General features: G+C 37.5%; 1 protein-coding gene across 20 annotated transcripts in view; it reads left to right on the forward strand.

The window, feature by feature from the left end:
• Window positions 1-17,226, forward strand: part of MYT1L (myelin transcription factor 1 like) — a 379,271-nt gene that overhangs the window by 264,637 nt on the left and 97,408 nt on the right. For 14 of the 20 annotated variants that reach the window (XM_084622387.1, XM_084622401.1, XM_084622382.1 and 11 more), the window contains 3 exons: window positions 7,114-8,091; window positions 12,723-12,857; window positions 15,636-15,726. In XM_084622387.1, the coding sequence (XP_084478513.1) occupies window positions 7,114-8,091; window positions 12,723-12,857; window positions 15,636-15,726 (1,204 nt within the window). The remainder of the gene's footprint in view (window positions 1-7,113; window positions 8,092-12,722; window positions 12,858-15,635; window positions 15,727-17,226) is intronic. The other 6 variants (XM_084622383.1, XM_084622385.1, XM_084622389.1 and 3 more) reach the window with 3 other exon arrangements.

Here is a 17,226-nt window from a genome sequence, read left to right on the forward strand (position 1 = left end):
AGCTTGTGTAGAAGAACCCACGCTTGCTTTCATCTAGCTAGCCTGCTTAACAATAGCAGTGAAGATGCCTCAAAGCAGGCTTCAGCATGAGTTATACAAACCTGCCTGAATCACCTGGGTACACACTGAAATTTGTGTCCTGCACTGAAGCCTGCACCACCATATTCTCAGTGCTATTTATAGCCATCTAGCTAGATTAATGCTAAGGTGGATACGTCTACATGAGCTGCAAATCACATTCCTGGTTGCAATGTAGACATAGCCTAAGAGTGAGGAAAAAACTGGCATACCCCTTGGAGAATGGTTGCTGTTAAAACTGCCCCTTCAGATATCCCTGTGCTCCCTGGAGATATTCAGAAGAATGTCACACAAAACAAAAACAACAACAACAAAGAGGGGGAATTAAATACTGTGGGCTAGAGCTTGTCATTTTTATTCACACTGAATAGTTATCGTACTCTGCAAGGAGTTCCATTTCAATAAATGAAGTTACTTGTAGAGTAACATACTACTCACTGTTAGGGTTGCCAATTTTGGTTGGACGTATTCCTGGAGGTTTTATCGCATGACATACTTTTTAATTAAAGATTAATCTTTAATTCCTGGTGACTCCAGGGCAATCCCGGAGGGTTGGCAACCCTACATTGTGCATAAGAATGGCAAAAATTTTAACTGTTGAACAAATGCATGGCCTTATTTTAAGAAAATCTTACCCTCTAATCTCTTCCTTGCTTGTCTGGAGCTCTCTCTTTGTCTAATTGCATGGCTGATTCTATAATGTCAATGGGAATGTTCCTGAGGACAAACTTCTCATATTCTGCCACCACCTAATGGGAATATTTGTGAGGCAGGTTATTATTCAACATGAGTAAGGGTGGTAGAATTGAGTTGGCAGGAATCGACCCTTAGATCATACCCTGTTTTGGAAAGAAACATGTTTACTGTAAAGCATCATGAACACGACTCTGGTACTGCATAAATAACAATAATCAATAATTGGGTGGGTGGGGATCTGAAAAGGAATACTGAGAGCACAGGAGGTGATGGTAAAAGCTGTTTGAGCCACAGAGGGCTAGAAAATACCCTTGGCTCATATGGAACAAAAACCAGTGGTCACAAGAGGGATACAAAGGGAGACAGAAGAGCGAGATTAGGATTATCAGAAAAGGGTGAAACTGTAGCTGAATCCCTGCCCATTGAGATGAGAAGACACCCATTATTTTTTACGAGAGCACATTTATCAATTTCATGGTTCCAAAATTATTAATTAAAACGTATGTTGGTTATTTTCAATTTTATCTTAATATGAACAATTAAAGAACATCTTTCTTTGCCATTGAGAGTTCTATAGTTAGGTACAAATTCTGATTCTGCAAGGGTGCCTACTATTCCTTTTCAAATACCAGCACTTTTTCCTGTTTGAAGGGAAAATCCCAACAACCCTGCACCATACATCAGTTAGTAAGACCAGATAAGAAGTGGAACAGAGAGAAAATGAAAAGACTAACGTGGTAACTGAAAGAAAATAATTTTTTTAAGGAAGAAAAGACACAGTAAGAAAGAATAGTTAATTATGTACAATATCTGAAGGTCTGTACAGACCTGCTCTGCAGCATTCACTCCTGTTTTACAATACTGAACCCCACTGTGATGTGCTGTGTTCTTCAGCTCAGACTTTCCTTACAGTGTTTAATGACTTCTGCACTTCATTCATTTCTCATTGAGCATTGGCTATTACTTGAATGCTGTAATTATTGTGGGAGATTCTAAGCAGTGGAACCCAACATTACCACTATAGTAAGTGTTTTTTAGGGAGAAGTAGGAAAAAATGACATAGATGTTATATAGTAATTAAAATGCATGTAAGAAATTAGCCAATTTTTTTTTTATCCTGGATATTGTATTTTATGTATTTGCAAATAGAAGTAAAAAAAGCTGTCAAATATTATACAAATAAATTGCTTTGTTTTTTAATGTAACACACTCACAGCAAAGGAGAATAACAGGAACTGGGGCAGAGGCAAAGAGTTACACATGGTCAGTCTTGAGTACCTACTGGATCCTTGGAGTCCACATAGATTTTGAAAGATTTGGGGTGTGATCCAAATTCCATTGAAGTCAATGGGAGTTTTTCCAGTTGACTTCAGTGAATTTTGGATTAGACTCTTCCACAGTGTGAGGCCTCTGTTTCCTCAGTGGAGGGGTGGAAAGAAACCCTACCCAGAATGGAAGAATTTGGCAGAAGCTCACTGAGTTTTCCTCACCTCAGTTTCCTCCCTTATACGATTTTTCCAGAAAAGAAGCCAATTTCTGTTTGTAAATCATTTTTGTAAAAATGAAAAGCGAAGAAGTTCGTTTTGCAAACATCTAGAAATTTCGACCTTATATGATCTGAAAGTGTCCCTTTCAACTTTTTTAGACTGACTTTAAAATATTCCAGACATGTTTGTGTGGTGTGTAGACCTATGTATGAACATATATATTTTTCACTTTGTTGGACCAGAAGGAGGAAAGGGGCAACCCAATTACATTGCATACTGAACAGTTAGGAACTGGTGTATGACTAAGTGAGATGAGTCAGGTGTCATAAAAAACAGAGGATTCTGATTGGATGATGAAAAATTCCATCTGTTCAGGAAGCTAGTATAACTGCATAGGTTGGGAATTGGTAGCCATGTTGTTTTCCCTCATGCCCATAAAAAGGCAGATAAAATGACAGGCACGCCACAGCTTTGAGAAACCTTTGGTTTGTGAAATCTGTGGCTTTTGATAGGAACGTAGCTACTACTGAAGTATCATTGCCTCTCTCTGCAGAATCTCTGAAACTAAATGCTGTATATTTTCCTTTTAAAAAGAAGGTGCTACTTTGCATGAGTTCTTATAGTAAAAATATAGCAAGGTTTATTCTACCAAAGAGATGTATAAAAATGTATTTGGTAGAAGCAAAGGGAGGAAGCACTGTCGGGAGGTCTAAGTCTTATTCCTGGCTCTCCAGTGACTCACTGAGCGATCTGGAATGGCTCACTCAATCTCTCTGTGTCTCATTTCTCCCATCTGTAAAATGGAGCTAAAAATACCTACCTCACAGGGGTGTTGTGAGGCTTTATTAATTAATTTTTGTAAAGTGCTTTGAGATCCTTGGATGAAAGGTGCTATGGAAAAGCCAATATGCTTCACTTTTGTAAGGGCAGTAATACAGGAACACACATATGTTCAGGTGGCTGAAGGAACCTGATGCTTTAAAACACTGCTGAAAAGTGTCCAGCTACCTAGTATAACAGCACATCTTGATGTTTGTTGTTTCCTATAGGATATGTAAAGAGCAACTCCCATGGTCAAACCCATGGAGGAAATTATACTTTGGCTCATCACAGAACTACTCCCTACAAACTACAAGGTACCCAGTTTACCTCACAAGTGAAGAAATGTTCAAGACACTTAGAGAAACAGACACACAGATTCCGGCCAACAATTAAGTCTTCTCTATTGCCAAACCATCTGTAGACTGACACCACTTACATAAGGCTAGATCATGTCTTAAAGGCACAGCAAGGCATAGTAAGAGAGGAGGTACCCTCCCAGGAGAGAACCAGGAGACCTCCTGTTTGGGCCAGGATGTGGGGAGCACAATCTGCAACTCCCCTTATGATTATTCCCTGTCCATGCAGCCAGGCAGCATATAGGAAGGATCAGAGTGATAGCTGCATCCACCCCCGCCCACCCCACTCTTGGCCATTTGTACCTTGGGGAAACATTTTGGTAGCAGCCTATCTGCGTTCCCAGGTGTAACTGTTACAATTTAAGCCAGGTTGTGTAAGCGGTTGGATAAGGTGCCATACTCCCTCCCCACGTAGCCATATAACAGTCAATCAAGATCTCACCTATAATGTGTGGAGTCCTAATAAAATTCATATTATCATTAAACAGACAAATTGTGAGGAACCAGTTAAAAGTTAAACTTTGGTAGCATAAAAATAATAATAGCATGGTAAGATTTTATATAGTTGACTCAAAGGGAAGTAACATTGTTTTGTATAGAGTAATTTTGCCTCATTGTTAAACTAAAATATTTCGAAAATCATGTTAACCAACCATGTTGGGACTTGAACCTTCGGGGTGATGACCATTCTTGCCTGACCCAGCAAAGCACTTAAGTACGTAGCTTCAAAACTAAGCACATGCATAAGAGCGCTACTGGATCTGGCCAGAGTGCTGATGGCCCTGGAGAACTGTACATGCGTCTGTAGTTTTCCTCAAAAAAAGAAGAGAAAAAAAAGAAAAAAGTTACTTCATGCAGTTAATTAATAAATGTTTCCCTAGAAACATAATTGTTTTTAAATAAATATAAAGTGGAAGGCAAATAATAACTGGAGGATTAAAATAATTTATTCCCCTGTTTCCCTCATCAAAGATTCAAACATTACACTTTCTTCTTCTCCACCACTTGCCCATCTCCTCCTTTTTTTCAGTTGAATGGGCAGGAGAGCTTAAATGGATAAAACCAAACTCACAGAATAAACAATATTAAAGTTACAGCTTTTATCCAGCTTCACAAGCACTCCAAAGGAATTTATGTCTTTACTCAGGAAATAAGGGATTCGTATTTTGGCTTTGCACTGTAATATAGGCAAAGTGCTGCACCTTCATCCACTGGTAATCATCCACATGCCCGTCATTCAAGTCAAAACACCAACTCAGAATTCAAAGGTTCAAAAGGTGTTGTGTGGAACACTCAACGCACACATGACCAGTCCTAGTATGACTGAACTGAGAATATATACATTTTCATGTCCTGTGTTTCAATATGCTGTTAAACTCACGTTGGCTTTACAACAGCTTTTGGAAGTTAAAGTCTTAGGCTTGAACACATCAGCATTTTTCGGAGGTGTAGTTTACTGCCTCATTAATTGTTCTCCCTGTTACTTCTTCCACCTCTGGCTGCCTATCAGACACAACTGCAAGAAGTACTATGTGAAAGCAGCAGTTTCCACTGAATATTCTTCATACAGATGGTCCTGGGCTGTAATATTTACAGTAATGTGAGATTTGTTTATAAATTTCATTTTAGAATATGATCATTAGAGTATTAAATGCATTTGATTTTCTTATACCACAGACTAATTGTCTAACTTAAGTACCTACTTCTATGCAAACATATCAAACGGAAAATTTTTAAATAGCTGAACTCTATCTCAAGTCTTGCACTGAGAAAACCAGGTTCTGACACACCTCAATTTTAGTGAACTGAGGCCATCCAAATTTTGAATATCACAAAAATAATAGACTTGTAAACTAAAATAATACCAAGATTGACAATAAAAATGGGTTTGATGACAATGAATTAGGTTTTCTTATCAGCTGAATATAACACACATCTTTACTTGTTTATAATCCTCTATACTATACTTAACTAGCTAATGTAGTTTGTACAATATACTACCCTCGGATCTCTGCTCTTCCTTTCCTAGACACAACCTAATCCGCTATGTATATCAGTTCTGCTGCTTAACTACAGCTTCCTCTCATCCCGGGATCCCCAACCACTATGTAGCATGAACACTAGCATGTGGCTAAAGTATTATATTTCTCACTGTTAAGCTTTGTATTTTAAATACTGACTTATTCTTTTGTCCGCCAACCTGCAGAAAATATTCTTTTATGCCAAAAGCATGCCTGTCAGCAAATATTAGTAAATTAAATTCTCCTGCTACCTGAAATTTCCCACTACATTTTGTTTAACCCAAAGCACAAAGGTCATAGCTAAGAAATTGTTATATCTACAATTGTACCAAAATACATCTGAGTCCCTATGATGTTAGCTTATGCTGATGGGCCAGCTCTTGAGCTGGTGCAAATCAGCATAACTCCATTGATTGAGCTGGCCCAGTGCATCATGCTAATTACTAAATTGGGGAAGTCCTTTTTTAAAAAATGTGAGTTACTGTTACATATAAGTGCTTGCAGCAAATATTCAAAATGTTTGAGTAGCTGAGTGTCAAAATATATTTTATATTGTGTTTTTAGTCAATAACAATTGACCTATGTTTATTTAAGAACTTGTATGATGGTGATGCACATTAACTTTTGAATTACCATGAGATATATCCAAGGGTATCCCTGGTGTCTCGGAGTGACTCATTCTATTCACAGAGTTGCCCCTCTGTTACTCATTAGTTATTGGAGCAGAACTCGTAAAACAGAGTTATGATGTCTCATCTTGTGATATTGTGATGTACAGGATAACAAGCCAATACAGGAGTTATCTAATGTGGCTTTTGTATAGACAAGACACTTTGGATAGAAGCCAATGTCATGTATGTAAGCGAATCTAAACTGGGGATAGTGTAGCTACTTACACTTATATTGTACATACTGTTATTTCTACTTTCCTTTTATGTAATGATTATCACAGTTTTTTACTTATTCATAGTTTGCAATAGCTGAGCAATAGATTTTGAATTCTAGCTACGGGTGCACTTATTGAAATGTATTTGTACCTCTTTGTGTACTTGTCTTGCAGTTGTTTTTCATATAGCACTAATGATGTATATGGTGCTTATATAAGAGCCAATTCTCTTTTGGTGTACATTAATTAATTAAGAAAACAGACCCTATAATGCTCACTCTTTTAAAAAGATGGGAGTGAGGAAAGTTAAACCAACCTAAGGAAATATAATAGTTTGAATAATATAATTATAATAACCCCAATAAAACTATACATAAAGAAGTGAAAGGGGGAATAGAAGAATTTATGCCTTAATATTTTACAAATAATGCTGATTAATAAAATTTTGTAAAAATTGTCTTTTTTCCTGCATAATTAATAGTTTATTATATGATAAATGAAATAAATTAATGGTGCATAGCAAATATATAGAAATGCCCTTCTGGGCTTTACAGATATTCATTTTCTTAATACAAGTGGTTTCTACTTATGTGAACATGGGTCTTAGTGTTCTAGAGCTTCTGTATGATAAACAGTATTTGACGTGCAGTTTGTTTTCTGTCCATGCTATTGCAACAACAGTTCCAATTCTAGCCACTTTTTTTCTTTTCTTTTCCTTTTTCTTTCTTTCTTTGTTTCTTTCTATGTTTCTTTCTTTTTTTATGCAGAAGACCATCAAATGAATTGTCACAATACTCGAATAATGCAAGACACAGAAAAAGACGATAACAATAATGATGAGTATGATAATTATGATGAACTGGTGGCCAAGTCATTGTTAAATCTTGGCAAAATTGCAGAGGATGCAGCATACAGAGCCAGGACAGAATCAGAAATGAACAGCAATACATCTAATAGTCTGGAAGATGATAGTGACAAAAATGAAAATATTGGTCGGAAAAGTGAGCTGAGTTTAGATTTAGACAGTGATGTTGTTAGGGAAACAGTGGACTCCCTTAAATTATTAGCACAAGGACATGGTGTAGTGCTTTCAGAAAACATTAATGACAGAAATTATGCAGACAATATTTCACAGCAAGATAACAGAAATATGAACTTTGTAATGCTAGGAAAGCCTATGAACAATGGACTTATGGAAAAAATGGTGGAAGAGAGTGATGAAGAGGTGTGTCTCAGCAGTTTGGAATGCTTAAGGAACCAGTGTTTTGATCTGGCTAGGAAACTTAGTGAGACAAACCCACAGGAAAGAAACCAGCAGCAAAATATGAATGCTCGTCAACATGTCAGGCAAGAAGATGACTTCCAAGGAAGAACGCCAGATCGGAATTACTCTGACATGATGAACTTAATGAGGCTTGAAGAACAGTTGAGCCCCAGATCTAGAACTTTTTCTAGCTGTGCAAAGGAGGATGGGTGTCATGAAAGAGATGATGATACCACCTCTATTACTTCAGACAGGTCTGAAGAAGTTTTTGATATGACAAAAGGTAACTTAACCCTGCTTGAGAAAGCTATTGCTTTGGAAACTGAAAGAGCAAAAGCCATGAGGGAAAAAATGGCAATGGAAGCTGGAAGGAGGGATAATATGAGATCATTTGAGGAACAGCCTCCACGACAACTTTCTGGGGATGACAGGAAGCCTAAATCCAGTGACGGCCATGTCAAAAAGCCATATTATGGTAAAGGTAATATTTCTATATACTGTATGTTGTGTCATGAAAAAGTGTGAGCTAACGTGCTAATAAGTGATGCTTAGAACTCTAATGTGAAGTCATTGTTTATTTAATTTGTATGACTATGGCGTGATTCTAAAATAGCATCATGCTGTGACTACCTAATAGAACAACTCATTCTACAGTGTTAGAAACATGTACAGTATTTCAGTGCAATATCATTTGGCTAAATAGAAAAACATAACTTTTCAGGGAAACAAAACAAATAAGAGATCATGTTGAAAGAGGCAAAGATGATTCTAACAGGTATTATGACTAAAAATATGAGGAGAATTGCATTGCATACTTTATTGAATGATGGGGATTTATGTAGCAGTTAGTCAATCAGCTATGAAGTGCATATTTTACAGATTGGATTGGGTAGGTGGCATCATGATTTATAAAATTATCATCAAATGACAGTTATTGATGAAGCCGCTCCCATCTAAAACGTAGAGTTGCCTGATAGAAATTGAACAGTATCAGAATGACCGATAACATAAGATAGGGGCAGTGACTGCACATTAATTATCTTAAGATACTAAGGTAATGGAAACCGTTTGCTATGCAAGGCATAGTGTGGCCTGGGCTGAGATCAATAGCAATTTCTTTCTTATATGCATTCCACTTCACTGGTTTCATTCCATTGTGGAAACAGTTAAGGTGCTGCCTTAACCATAATTATATCTATATATATTTATATATGGATATAAAGTTAATTTTAAAATATGTATTAATTTAAAGAATTATCCCAGTAATGGTGTGTTTATATTAACACACCCCTCTGTGTGTGTCCACATATATATGCATTAGGGCTCTGTCCTATACAGCATTCAATACCTTCTGAAAGTTGTTGAACACCCTGAATTCCTATTGACTTTAATGGAAGTGAGGGCTCTGCATTTCTAAGGAGGTGATAAGCATGCTGCTGGATTGGTTATATATTGTATTTCTTATAGAGAAACACCTGGTTTCATCTCTATAATTTAGACTGTGGGTTTGGGGCGGTGGGTTATTTTGTTTTTTTCCATTATAAACCTCTGGTTTCAAAGGGTGATAACATGGCCATAAAATCTGGCTGTGAGATTAAAGTTGGCACACCACATCTCAGATCAGGAGATTTTTTATTTTATAAACAAGTTTTAAGAGGGGGAAATAGCCAGTCTCTTATAAGTTATACAAACAGGAACATGGAAGTTATTGGTTTCAGAAACTCGTCTGCAATGTAGCTTAGAAATTTTGTTTGCTTTCAGACACAAAGATTGTAGTCCACTGTATGAACTAGTAATGTTGGGTGTTTGGGAAAGACATTGTTTAAGTTTAGTTAAACAGTTATTCCATAGCCATGTGGATTTTTCTATTGTTTGCATGTGACACATAATAGGTGTATGTTCCCTTCGTAATGTGTGTATGTAACAAAACCAAACAGAACATGTCAAACCAGTGCTGACATTAAAATCCTTAAAACAGTGTTTTCCAGATCTGCCAACCCACGAATGCTTAGGAAAACACATAAACATATATCTCTGCAGTCGCCAAAGGATTAATATAGTAGTAGTAGAAATATGGGCTTCTTATTTCAGTGATTTCTAGAGCTTCCCTGATGCCAACCTACTTCTAAGGACTGCCCGATGAATTAGAGATAGGCCCAAACACAACCCTTGGATACAAAGGAAAGCCCTGAAATTTATGGTAGTTTGGATCAGGAAACTTTACAGCTGTGACCCTTCTCTGTTCTTCATAGATGAAAGGCTGGAGGAGAGGGGGAGGAGAATGATTCCTTCCTCACTCTAGACAAGATTGAGAAAAACAGAATATTGCAGTGAATTAGAGGGGGGATGAAAGAAAGGGAGTTATTTATGTCATTCACTCTCATATCACATATAATCTCCCAAACATGCTTGCAAAAGTTCTCCAAAGAGATGAATGATACAATTAAAGGGAAATATTCTCAGGGTGGAGGTTTCTAGGAAGAATCGTAACTCCTGTCTTCTCTCTTCAGGAGCTCTGCTCTCAGAGATCACTGAAACAACAAAGGCACGGCAAGCCACCTTTTTTTCTTCCATTTAAAATCTTCCAGAGACTCTTTCCTCCAAGACTGATGACTTTTAAAACCTTGTGACCCAGCTTGGGCAAGCTTTGCTCAGGCAAAACTGCCACTGTGGCAAGGATTCAGTGAGGATTTCAGGATTAAGCTCTTAAAAAAAATTAAAAACAAAAAAGTAATATTCTCTATTGGAGGAAGGGATTCAATAAGAGCAGATCAGCTAGTCCAAATATATACGCGTTTATATTGAGAGGTGAATATAATCCTGAGCCCTAAGTTTTCTGCATAGTTGCATAGAGTTTTAGCTGGATGTCTTCTATTAAGTCAATGGGAAATTGTGCAAATAAAATTTCATGCAAGTTTTGGAAATGTAAGATTAGTGTGCAGCATCTTTTCTGACTTGCTAGACCATAAAGGCTCTTTTGGAGCTCATAAACCCTATTATTCTAAGGATCTGAATACTCAGGAGGATTTGCATGGCACTGTAAGACAAGCTCTTCAGCTGGTCTAAATTGGCATTCCTCCACTGACTACTATAGAGCTACATAGTTTACATCAGCTGAGGTTCTAGTCCGTGGGCTCTAGAGAAGCCTTTATGGTCTATTGTGTTAATCATCTGCATTTTAATAGTCCTTGAATACTGGTATATTTACATTATACTTATTTTATTTATTTTTATGATTTATTCACTTATCTAACACTTTCCCCACATTTCAGTGTGCTTTATACAAAGAGTTGAACAGAGTTGTGTGTGAGAATGAAAATGGGACTGGTGGTCTAGTGGTCTCAGCACAGGTATATGTGGAAGGAACTCCTGAGTTCTAATCCTAGCTCTGATACTGACTCCTTCTGTGCCCTTGCGTTTAACTGCTAAAACTCAATTTCCCAAAGTGTAAACTGGGGATAATGGTATTTACCTACTTCACAGGGGTTTTGTGATGTTTATGTGACTGGACAGAGCTTTGAAGATGAAATTTTGTAAATAAATACATTTACCATTGAACAGCAGAAAACATAGTACTGCATGTTACACCTGACATACATGCAAACTAATATAAAACATTAGCAATTAGAAATGCATTTGTGACAGCTAAGTTTAAAGTGTGATATTAAAAGTTAGTATTGGACATTAGGCCAGGAGAGCAATCACCATATGATAAAGAGTTTCTCATAAGCCAAGATGGTTGAGCAAGGGTTTGGAATTTAGAAAATGCAACAACCACATGAGACTATAAAAATAAAAACCTGCAACTGAATGTGAACTGTGGGTAGTCTGTACACTTTATCTACTAAAAGGAGATTGCACCCAAATCTCTAAAAGTACTGAAAGGGTCCCTTGATGTCACTGGGATTGTACCTGCTAACCCAGGGCTGATTTTTACCATAAGACTTAATAGAAACCTAATAGCAAAACCTTATTTCCAAAGGCAAAAAAGCATATATCCTGCAGCAAAGAAATAACAGGAGCAGCATAAAATACATAAAAGATGATAGATCAGTTTGGGTTCTGAATTCAGGACTGATGGAAGAACTAGAATGGGTGATGATGTTTGCTTTTAGCTATTAACTTAGAATAAGACGGAATCTTTGTAGCCAGAGTAGCATGAAACTTTTTTCTTAAATACTGGTGTATAAATCAGGCAACAGTGTTAAAGATGATGTGGTGTAGCTTGTATTACGTGCTGAGTTGGAAGCCCTGAGATGTTACTTTACAAATGTTCTATTACAGGAAACAAACTGACGAAATATGTGATCAAGTTCTAGTTCAGGAATAATTTCATCAGCAGTTCCATTACTTTCTTGGCAGAAAACAATAGTTTATTGAACAGAAGTCTCCTGAGGCCCTTTCGTTGACTTGTACACAAAGAAACAAACCGCATTATAGAAGATTATTCACCTTTTAAGCTTACGAATACACAAACTTTATAGATGCATGATTATAATGGCCCAAATTCAAAATAAGGGATTGTTACATCTGATTAGATCTTTTACCCTATCATGGCTTACTGGAGGAAAAAAATGCTTTTATATGCTTTTGTATTCTACTACTTCATAAGGAATTTAGGAAAATCAGTGTCATCTGCTTAGAGTGACTTTGAATAAGGATATATTTGTGCTGAATCGTTGAATCCAGTATGCTAAGGAGCTGGGTCTGCTAACCTCAAGAGACTGAACTTCTATGACAGTACATTTGCAGGCTTCAGTACATCAGGCAAATAGTACTGAAAAGAAAGGGGGAACCAGCTAACAGTTTCAGAGTGTCTTTACACTCTTAAGTTGATGCTTGCCAGGAGAACATTGATTGACAGTGGTGTGGCTTTGCTGTAAGAAGGTCACTCCCCAATCACTATGATAAGTATTGCTGGGATCATAGGAGCCTGTGGTATGAAAAGAAGATAACGGGAACAAAAGTGACAAAATTGTTTTAAGAAGCAGCAGTTTTTTCTTCTAGTATTTTTAAGAACATTTACCAAAGAATAACTTGCAACAGTAAATGAACCTTCTTACAGAAATTTGGAAAGCATAATTCACTTGACACATTTGTTGTAAATTATAGATCCCTCAAGAACAGAAAAGAAAGAGAGCAAATGTCCTACCCCTGGGTGTGATGGAACTGGCCATGTAACGGGGCTTTACCCCCATCACCGCAGTTTGTCAGGATGCCCACACAAAGATAGGGTCCCTCCAGAAAGTAAGTCCACATTGTTTCATGGAAACTGGGGATAAAACTCCAAAGATTTTTCTAGCATGCTTTTTCAACCTTTTTTATTTCCATTTTATGGTATGGTATGTCTCAGTTAAGCATCCTGTTCTGTGCTATAGTTTTTTTCTTTATTCCATCATATTCATATCTCTAATAATTTTTAAACTAAAAAGAACAACTTTTAAAGCTGTATTCTTTGATTCTGAGAATGTTAGGTTATTTTTAAACAGATGCATTCAGTCTGCAGGGAAAGATTTTCCAGAAACACTGCACTGCTTTTAGTTCTGAGTGCTGATGTCCCTGTTGTTTAGTGCAGGAACAATTGTGCTTTCAAGTTTGAAAAACTCACCACCCATTTTATTTATGTGTTTATTTATTTGGAGACATAATGAAGAAATGTACATTATAAAAAAGAGAGAGAAAGAGAATTTGGTCCTGTAGTAGTAGTATCCAGGATTTTGAGCCATACTCTCTTGTCATTTACTTGGGTGCATCTTCCCTTAAAGTGAATGAGTTCTGTGAGGACTGAAGTCAAAGGAAGTTGCACTTGTGTAGAAGAGAGAAGGATTTGGTCTTGACAGTTTAAGGCAGATCCTCAGCTGGTATAAATTGGAATAGTTCCACTGAAGCTAACTGAGCTGTGCTGATTTTATACCAGCTGAGGATCTGGCTAGGGTCTGATTCTCTTTCTTACTTTCACTGGTGTGAAATGGGACACCATGTACATCATTGAATTCTGTGGGCCTGTTTCTCCATTGTCTTGCAAATTGAAGAGTCATTTACACCTGTGTAAATTAAAATGGGTGCAAAACCCATCCAAATCGGAAGGGCAACATTTAACACCCATTTTGTACAGATGTCCAGAAGTCTCCATGCAGAGAAAAATCAGACCCAATGGAATTTCACTGGTATAAAACCAGTGCAAGTGAAAGGAGAATCAGGCCCTTAAGACTTACACTATAGAAGACCATGAGCCTGATTCACCACTGCACAACTCCAGTTTTACAGTGGCATAACTCTGTTAATGACAGTGCATTTACTGACATAAAACTGGAATAAGGCAGGTCTGAATTAGGCCCCAAATCACCAAGAAAGTTGTCGTCTCAGAAAGGGAAGTCAGAACTGTATTAGCACAGAGAGAGAGAGAGTCTAACACAAAGTCTTCTCTTTCATAGCAGGGTTGTTCTTTCTAGAATTAAGATAATGAGGGAACCTCACGGCATCTTGGTTGATCTGTGACTACAGCAGATTAAATTAATTCATTTTTCCATTTTTGTAATTTGACCTGTAATTTTCTGAAGTACAGATATTTTCTCAGGTGCTTAAAGTTCTCTCTCGTTTTTTGTAAATGGTGAAAATAAAGCTCTTTAGAAGATGTTGTAAATCAAAGAAGAATATAGCTTTAAACTGTTTGCATGTTCTGTAGTTACTAAAATGAAAAAGGTGAGCTCATCTTTTTATTTATTTATTGAACTAATTTTCCTGTTATGCTGGCCTTGTGAAGCATGTGTCAAGAACAGCTTTGAATAGCAGGAATTTCAGAGTAAAGCTTTTGCATCTGCACACATTTTAATACACTGCCACTGTGGTGGTAATGGTGGTGATGATGATCTTTGAATCAGTCTCTATGGATTAAATCCTCAAGTGTCTGCTTGGTTTTTATTCAATTCTTACTCAGCCAAAGCACTCGCTGATTTCAGCAGAGTTTGTCTGAGTGAGAACTAAACAATGACTTCATGAGTACATCCCATGTGAATAAAATGGGAGCTATTTGGAGAGGCTGAATGGCCTAGTTCTGTACATTAATGCACTAGCCATCCAGCTTTAGAGACATGGATTCAGATATGTCTCTTGTCATACAAAAGGAAAGGTCCCAGTCTAGTTCCTTGTTAATGTACCTCCGTTTTACAAAACCTCTTGATAATTTGGCCCATTATAGCAAGAGTGTTGAAATTCAGAAGAGAATTGCCTTGAAAGAATTTGGGGGCAAATTTTGCACCCAACTTGCTAAAGCCAATGCTACCTATTCCTTACTCTCATGATTAATCACTCCACCAGCCCTCAACTTTACAAAGTGCTTACTGCTTAGGAGTTTCTTTTCCATATTTTTTTTCAATTTGCATTCTTATAATTTAAGATTTATAGAGAATTAAAATAAAGAGAAAGGGACCAATTCTGCCCTCATGCTTACATGTGTAGTAACTTCCATTGACTACACCCATTTGACTGTGGGCAGAACTGGACCCTAGTAAAATTGAATTGACTTGCATAATACGGTCACATTCTGCTCTCAGTTGTACTGATATAAATCTGGAGAAACTCAATTTTTTATTGGTATCACTGAGAGCAGATTTTAGCTCACAGGCTTTATTATAAGTGCATAAAACTGTATTACACAATCACAATCCACACTTTATTACTGGGCTGATCCCGATCCACCTGTTACTATTGAGCTGATCAGTGTTCAGCATTTATGTATGGAGAGGATGTTGGGAGTTTCCTCCTTCACCATCACACCAGAGACACATTAATTATTAGATTCTGTAATTTCCATAATTCTCACTGTACAGTGTTACCCGTGTTAATGCGCATAAGGTCACGACACCTCCTTCCCTCATCAGACTTTATTGGTTACATGTATTTTGAGGAATGCTGGTCGTTAATGAATCCTGGTTTTTGGTTTTTAAATGGTTTCATATATACTGGGACTTGATTTTTTTTTCTTGCTTTCATACGCTGCTGTTTTCTCTTACTCTCCTTGTCAAGTTCTTGCCATGCATGAAAATGTTCTTAAGTGTCCTACACCAGGCTGCACAGGTCGGGGCCACGTAAATAGCAACAGGAATTCTCACAGAAGGTAAGGAAGCCATCACTGGTCTAATAGTCTAGAGAGAACACTGCTTCAGAGCTGCAGCACTTCTGGCAGTCTGTTCTGAGAGTGTGTGTATATGTGTATGTGATTTTGTTCTTTTGTTTGAAAGATGGCAGATGGTGCTTAGTGTGCTTTATTTATTCATTTTGCATCATAAAATCCTTAAACTTATTTTACAATGTGAAGAGACTTCTGTGCAAAATTAATTTGATTCATGTAAGAAACGTTTTAAGCATCACTTGCTTGTTTTTATTTATTTTTTTAACTTAGCTAGAGTTGTATTAAAAGAAGCATATGACCCTTAAGGAGAAAGTAATAGAAGAAAGAAAAAGACCGCAAAAACTATCAAGACCAGGACAGAGTTATGGTTCATATAATGTTCATCTTTATGAGTGATGACTCCATACTGCGTGAAAAATTCCACTCTAATCATAAGAACAATTTTGTATGAATAAATAATAAAAACCATTTCAATTACATATATATTATACAATTTAAAGTTTTCTACCATCCAAGGGCTCAACCTGAAGTCCATATTTAGGCAAAAATTAATGAGAATTTTGCCTGAATAAGAAACAATATGGAAAAGTACTTTTGATTTTCAAGATGAGGAAAGCAATAGAATTCATAGAAATTATTCTAGAAACCAATAGAATTCCACACAAAATGATACTTTTCTATAGAGTTTTTTAATCATCCTCTAGAATGGACCTCATTTTCTGTTACATCCTAGGGATTATTTTTAAAAACTTACAGAAAAGTTATCATTTCTATTATATTTTATGACTTTTCCATAAGGAAATTGAGCTCTACATTGTAGCTTCCAATGGCAAAACCCAGGGAAGGTGGGCAGAGAGCACAGAAAACTACCCAAGGTTCCCATTACTGAGCTCCTTTTAACATGAACTGCAGCAAGATGGCTTGGGAGACCACAGAGGGTATTGGCGGTATGGTCCTCCACGCTTACAGAGCTCTGGCTTCACCGAGAGTTCTTATCTCAGCTCCATGGATTCCCTTGCAGAGGACCAGTCTCTTTGGAATGCTCTGTGGCACCTCCTTCTTCTCTGGAGCTATGCAGCCACTGGCTGCCTCCCACTAATGTCATGCAGCACAGCAGCAAAAGCTTCGAAGGGGACTCCATGGCAACTAATGCTGCAGCAGCACTACTGACTTCTGTCTGGATATCTGCTAGGATATCCCTGGTGTCTGAAGAGGAGCATGTCACTGGAGAGCAGCTGCCGCGGGCACTAATCTGAACCTGTGTAGAGCCCCCCAACCTTTCCCCCTGTGGAACTGAGACAGAGGGGTTGCCATTGGCACCCAGGGAGGAGTGGAGGGAGCATTCTGCTTACCTCTTTCTGCAGCTTTTGGGGCATTTTGCTCTGCTTTTCCCCTCCCCCCCCCTTCTTCTATTTTTCTTCTGTTGCGAGGGAAGCATCTGGGCCTGAGTAAGATTTCAAGCTGAGCCCTTTCGAGAGGCACCTC

The sequence above is a fragment of the Lepidochelys olivacea genome (genome assembly GCF_965140295.1).
Source record: "Lepidochelys olivacea isolate rLepOli2 genome assembly, chromosome: 3".
Taxonomy (NCBI): domain Eukaryota; kingdom Metazoa; phylum Chordata; order Testudines; family Cheloniidae; genus Lepidochelys; species Lepidochelys olivacea.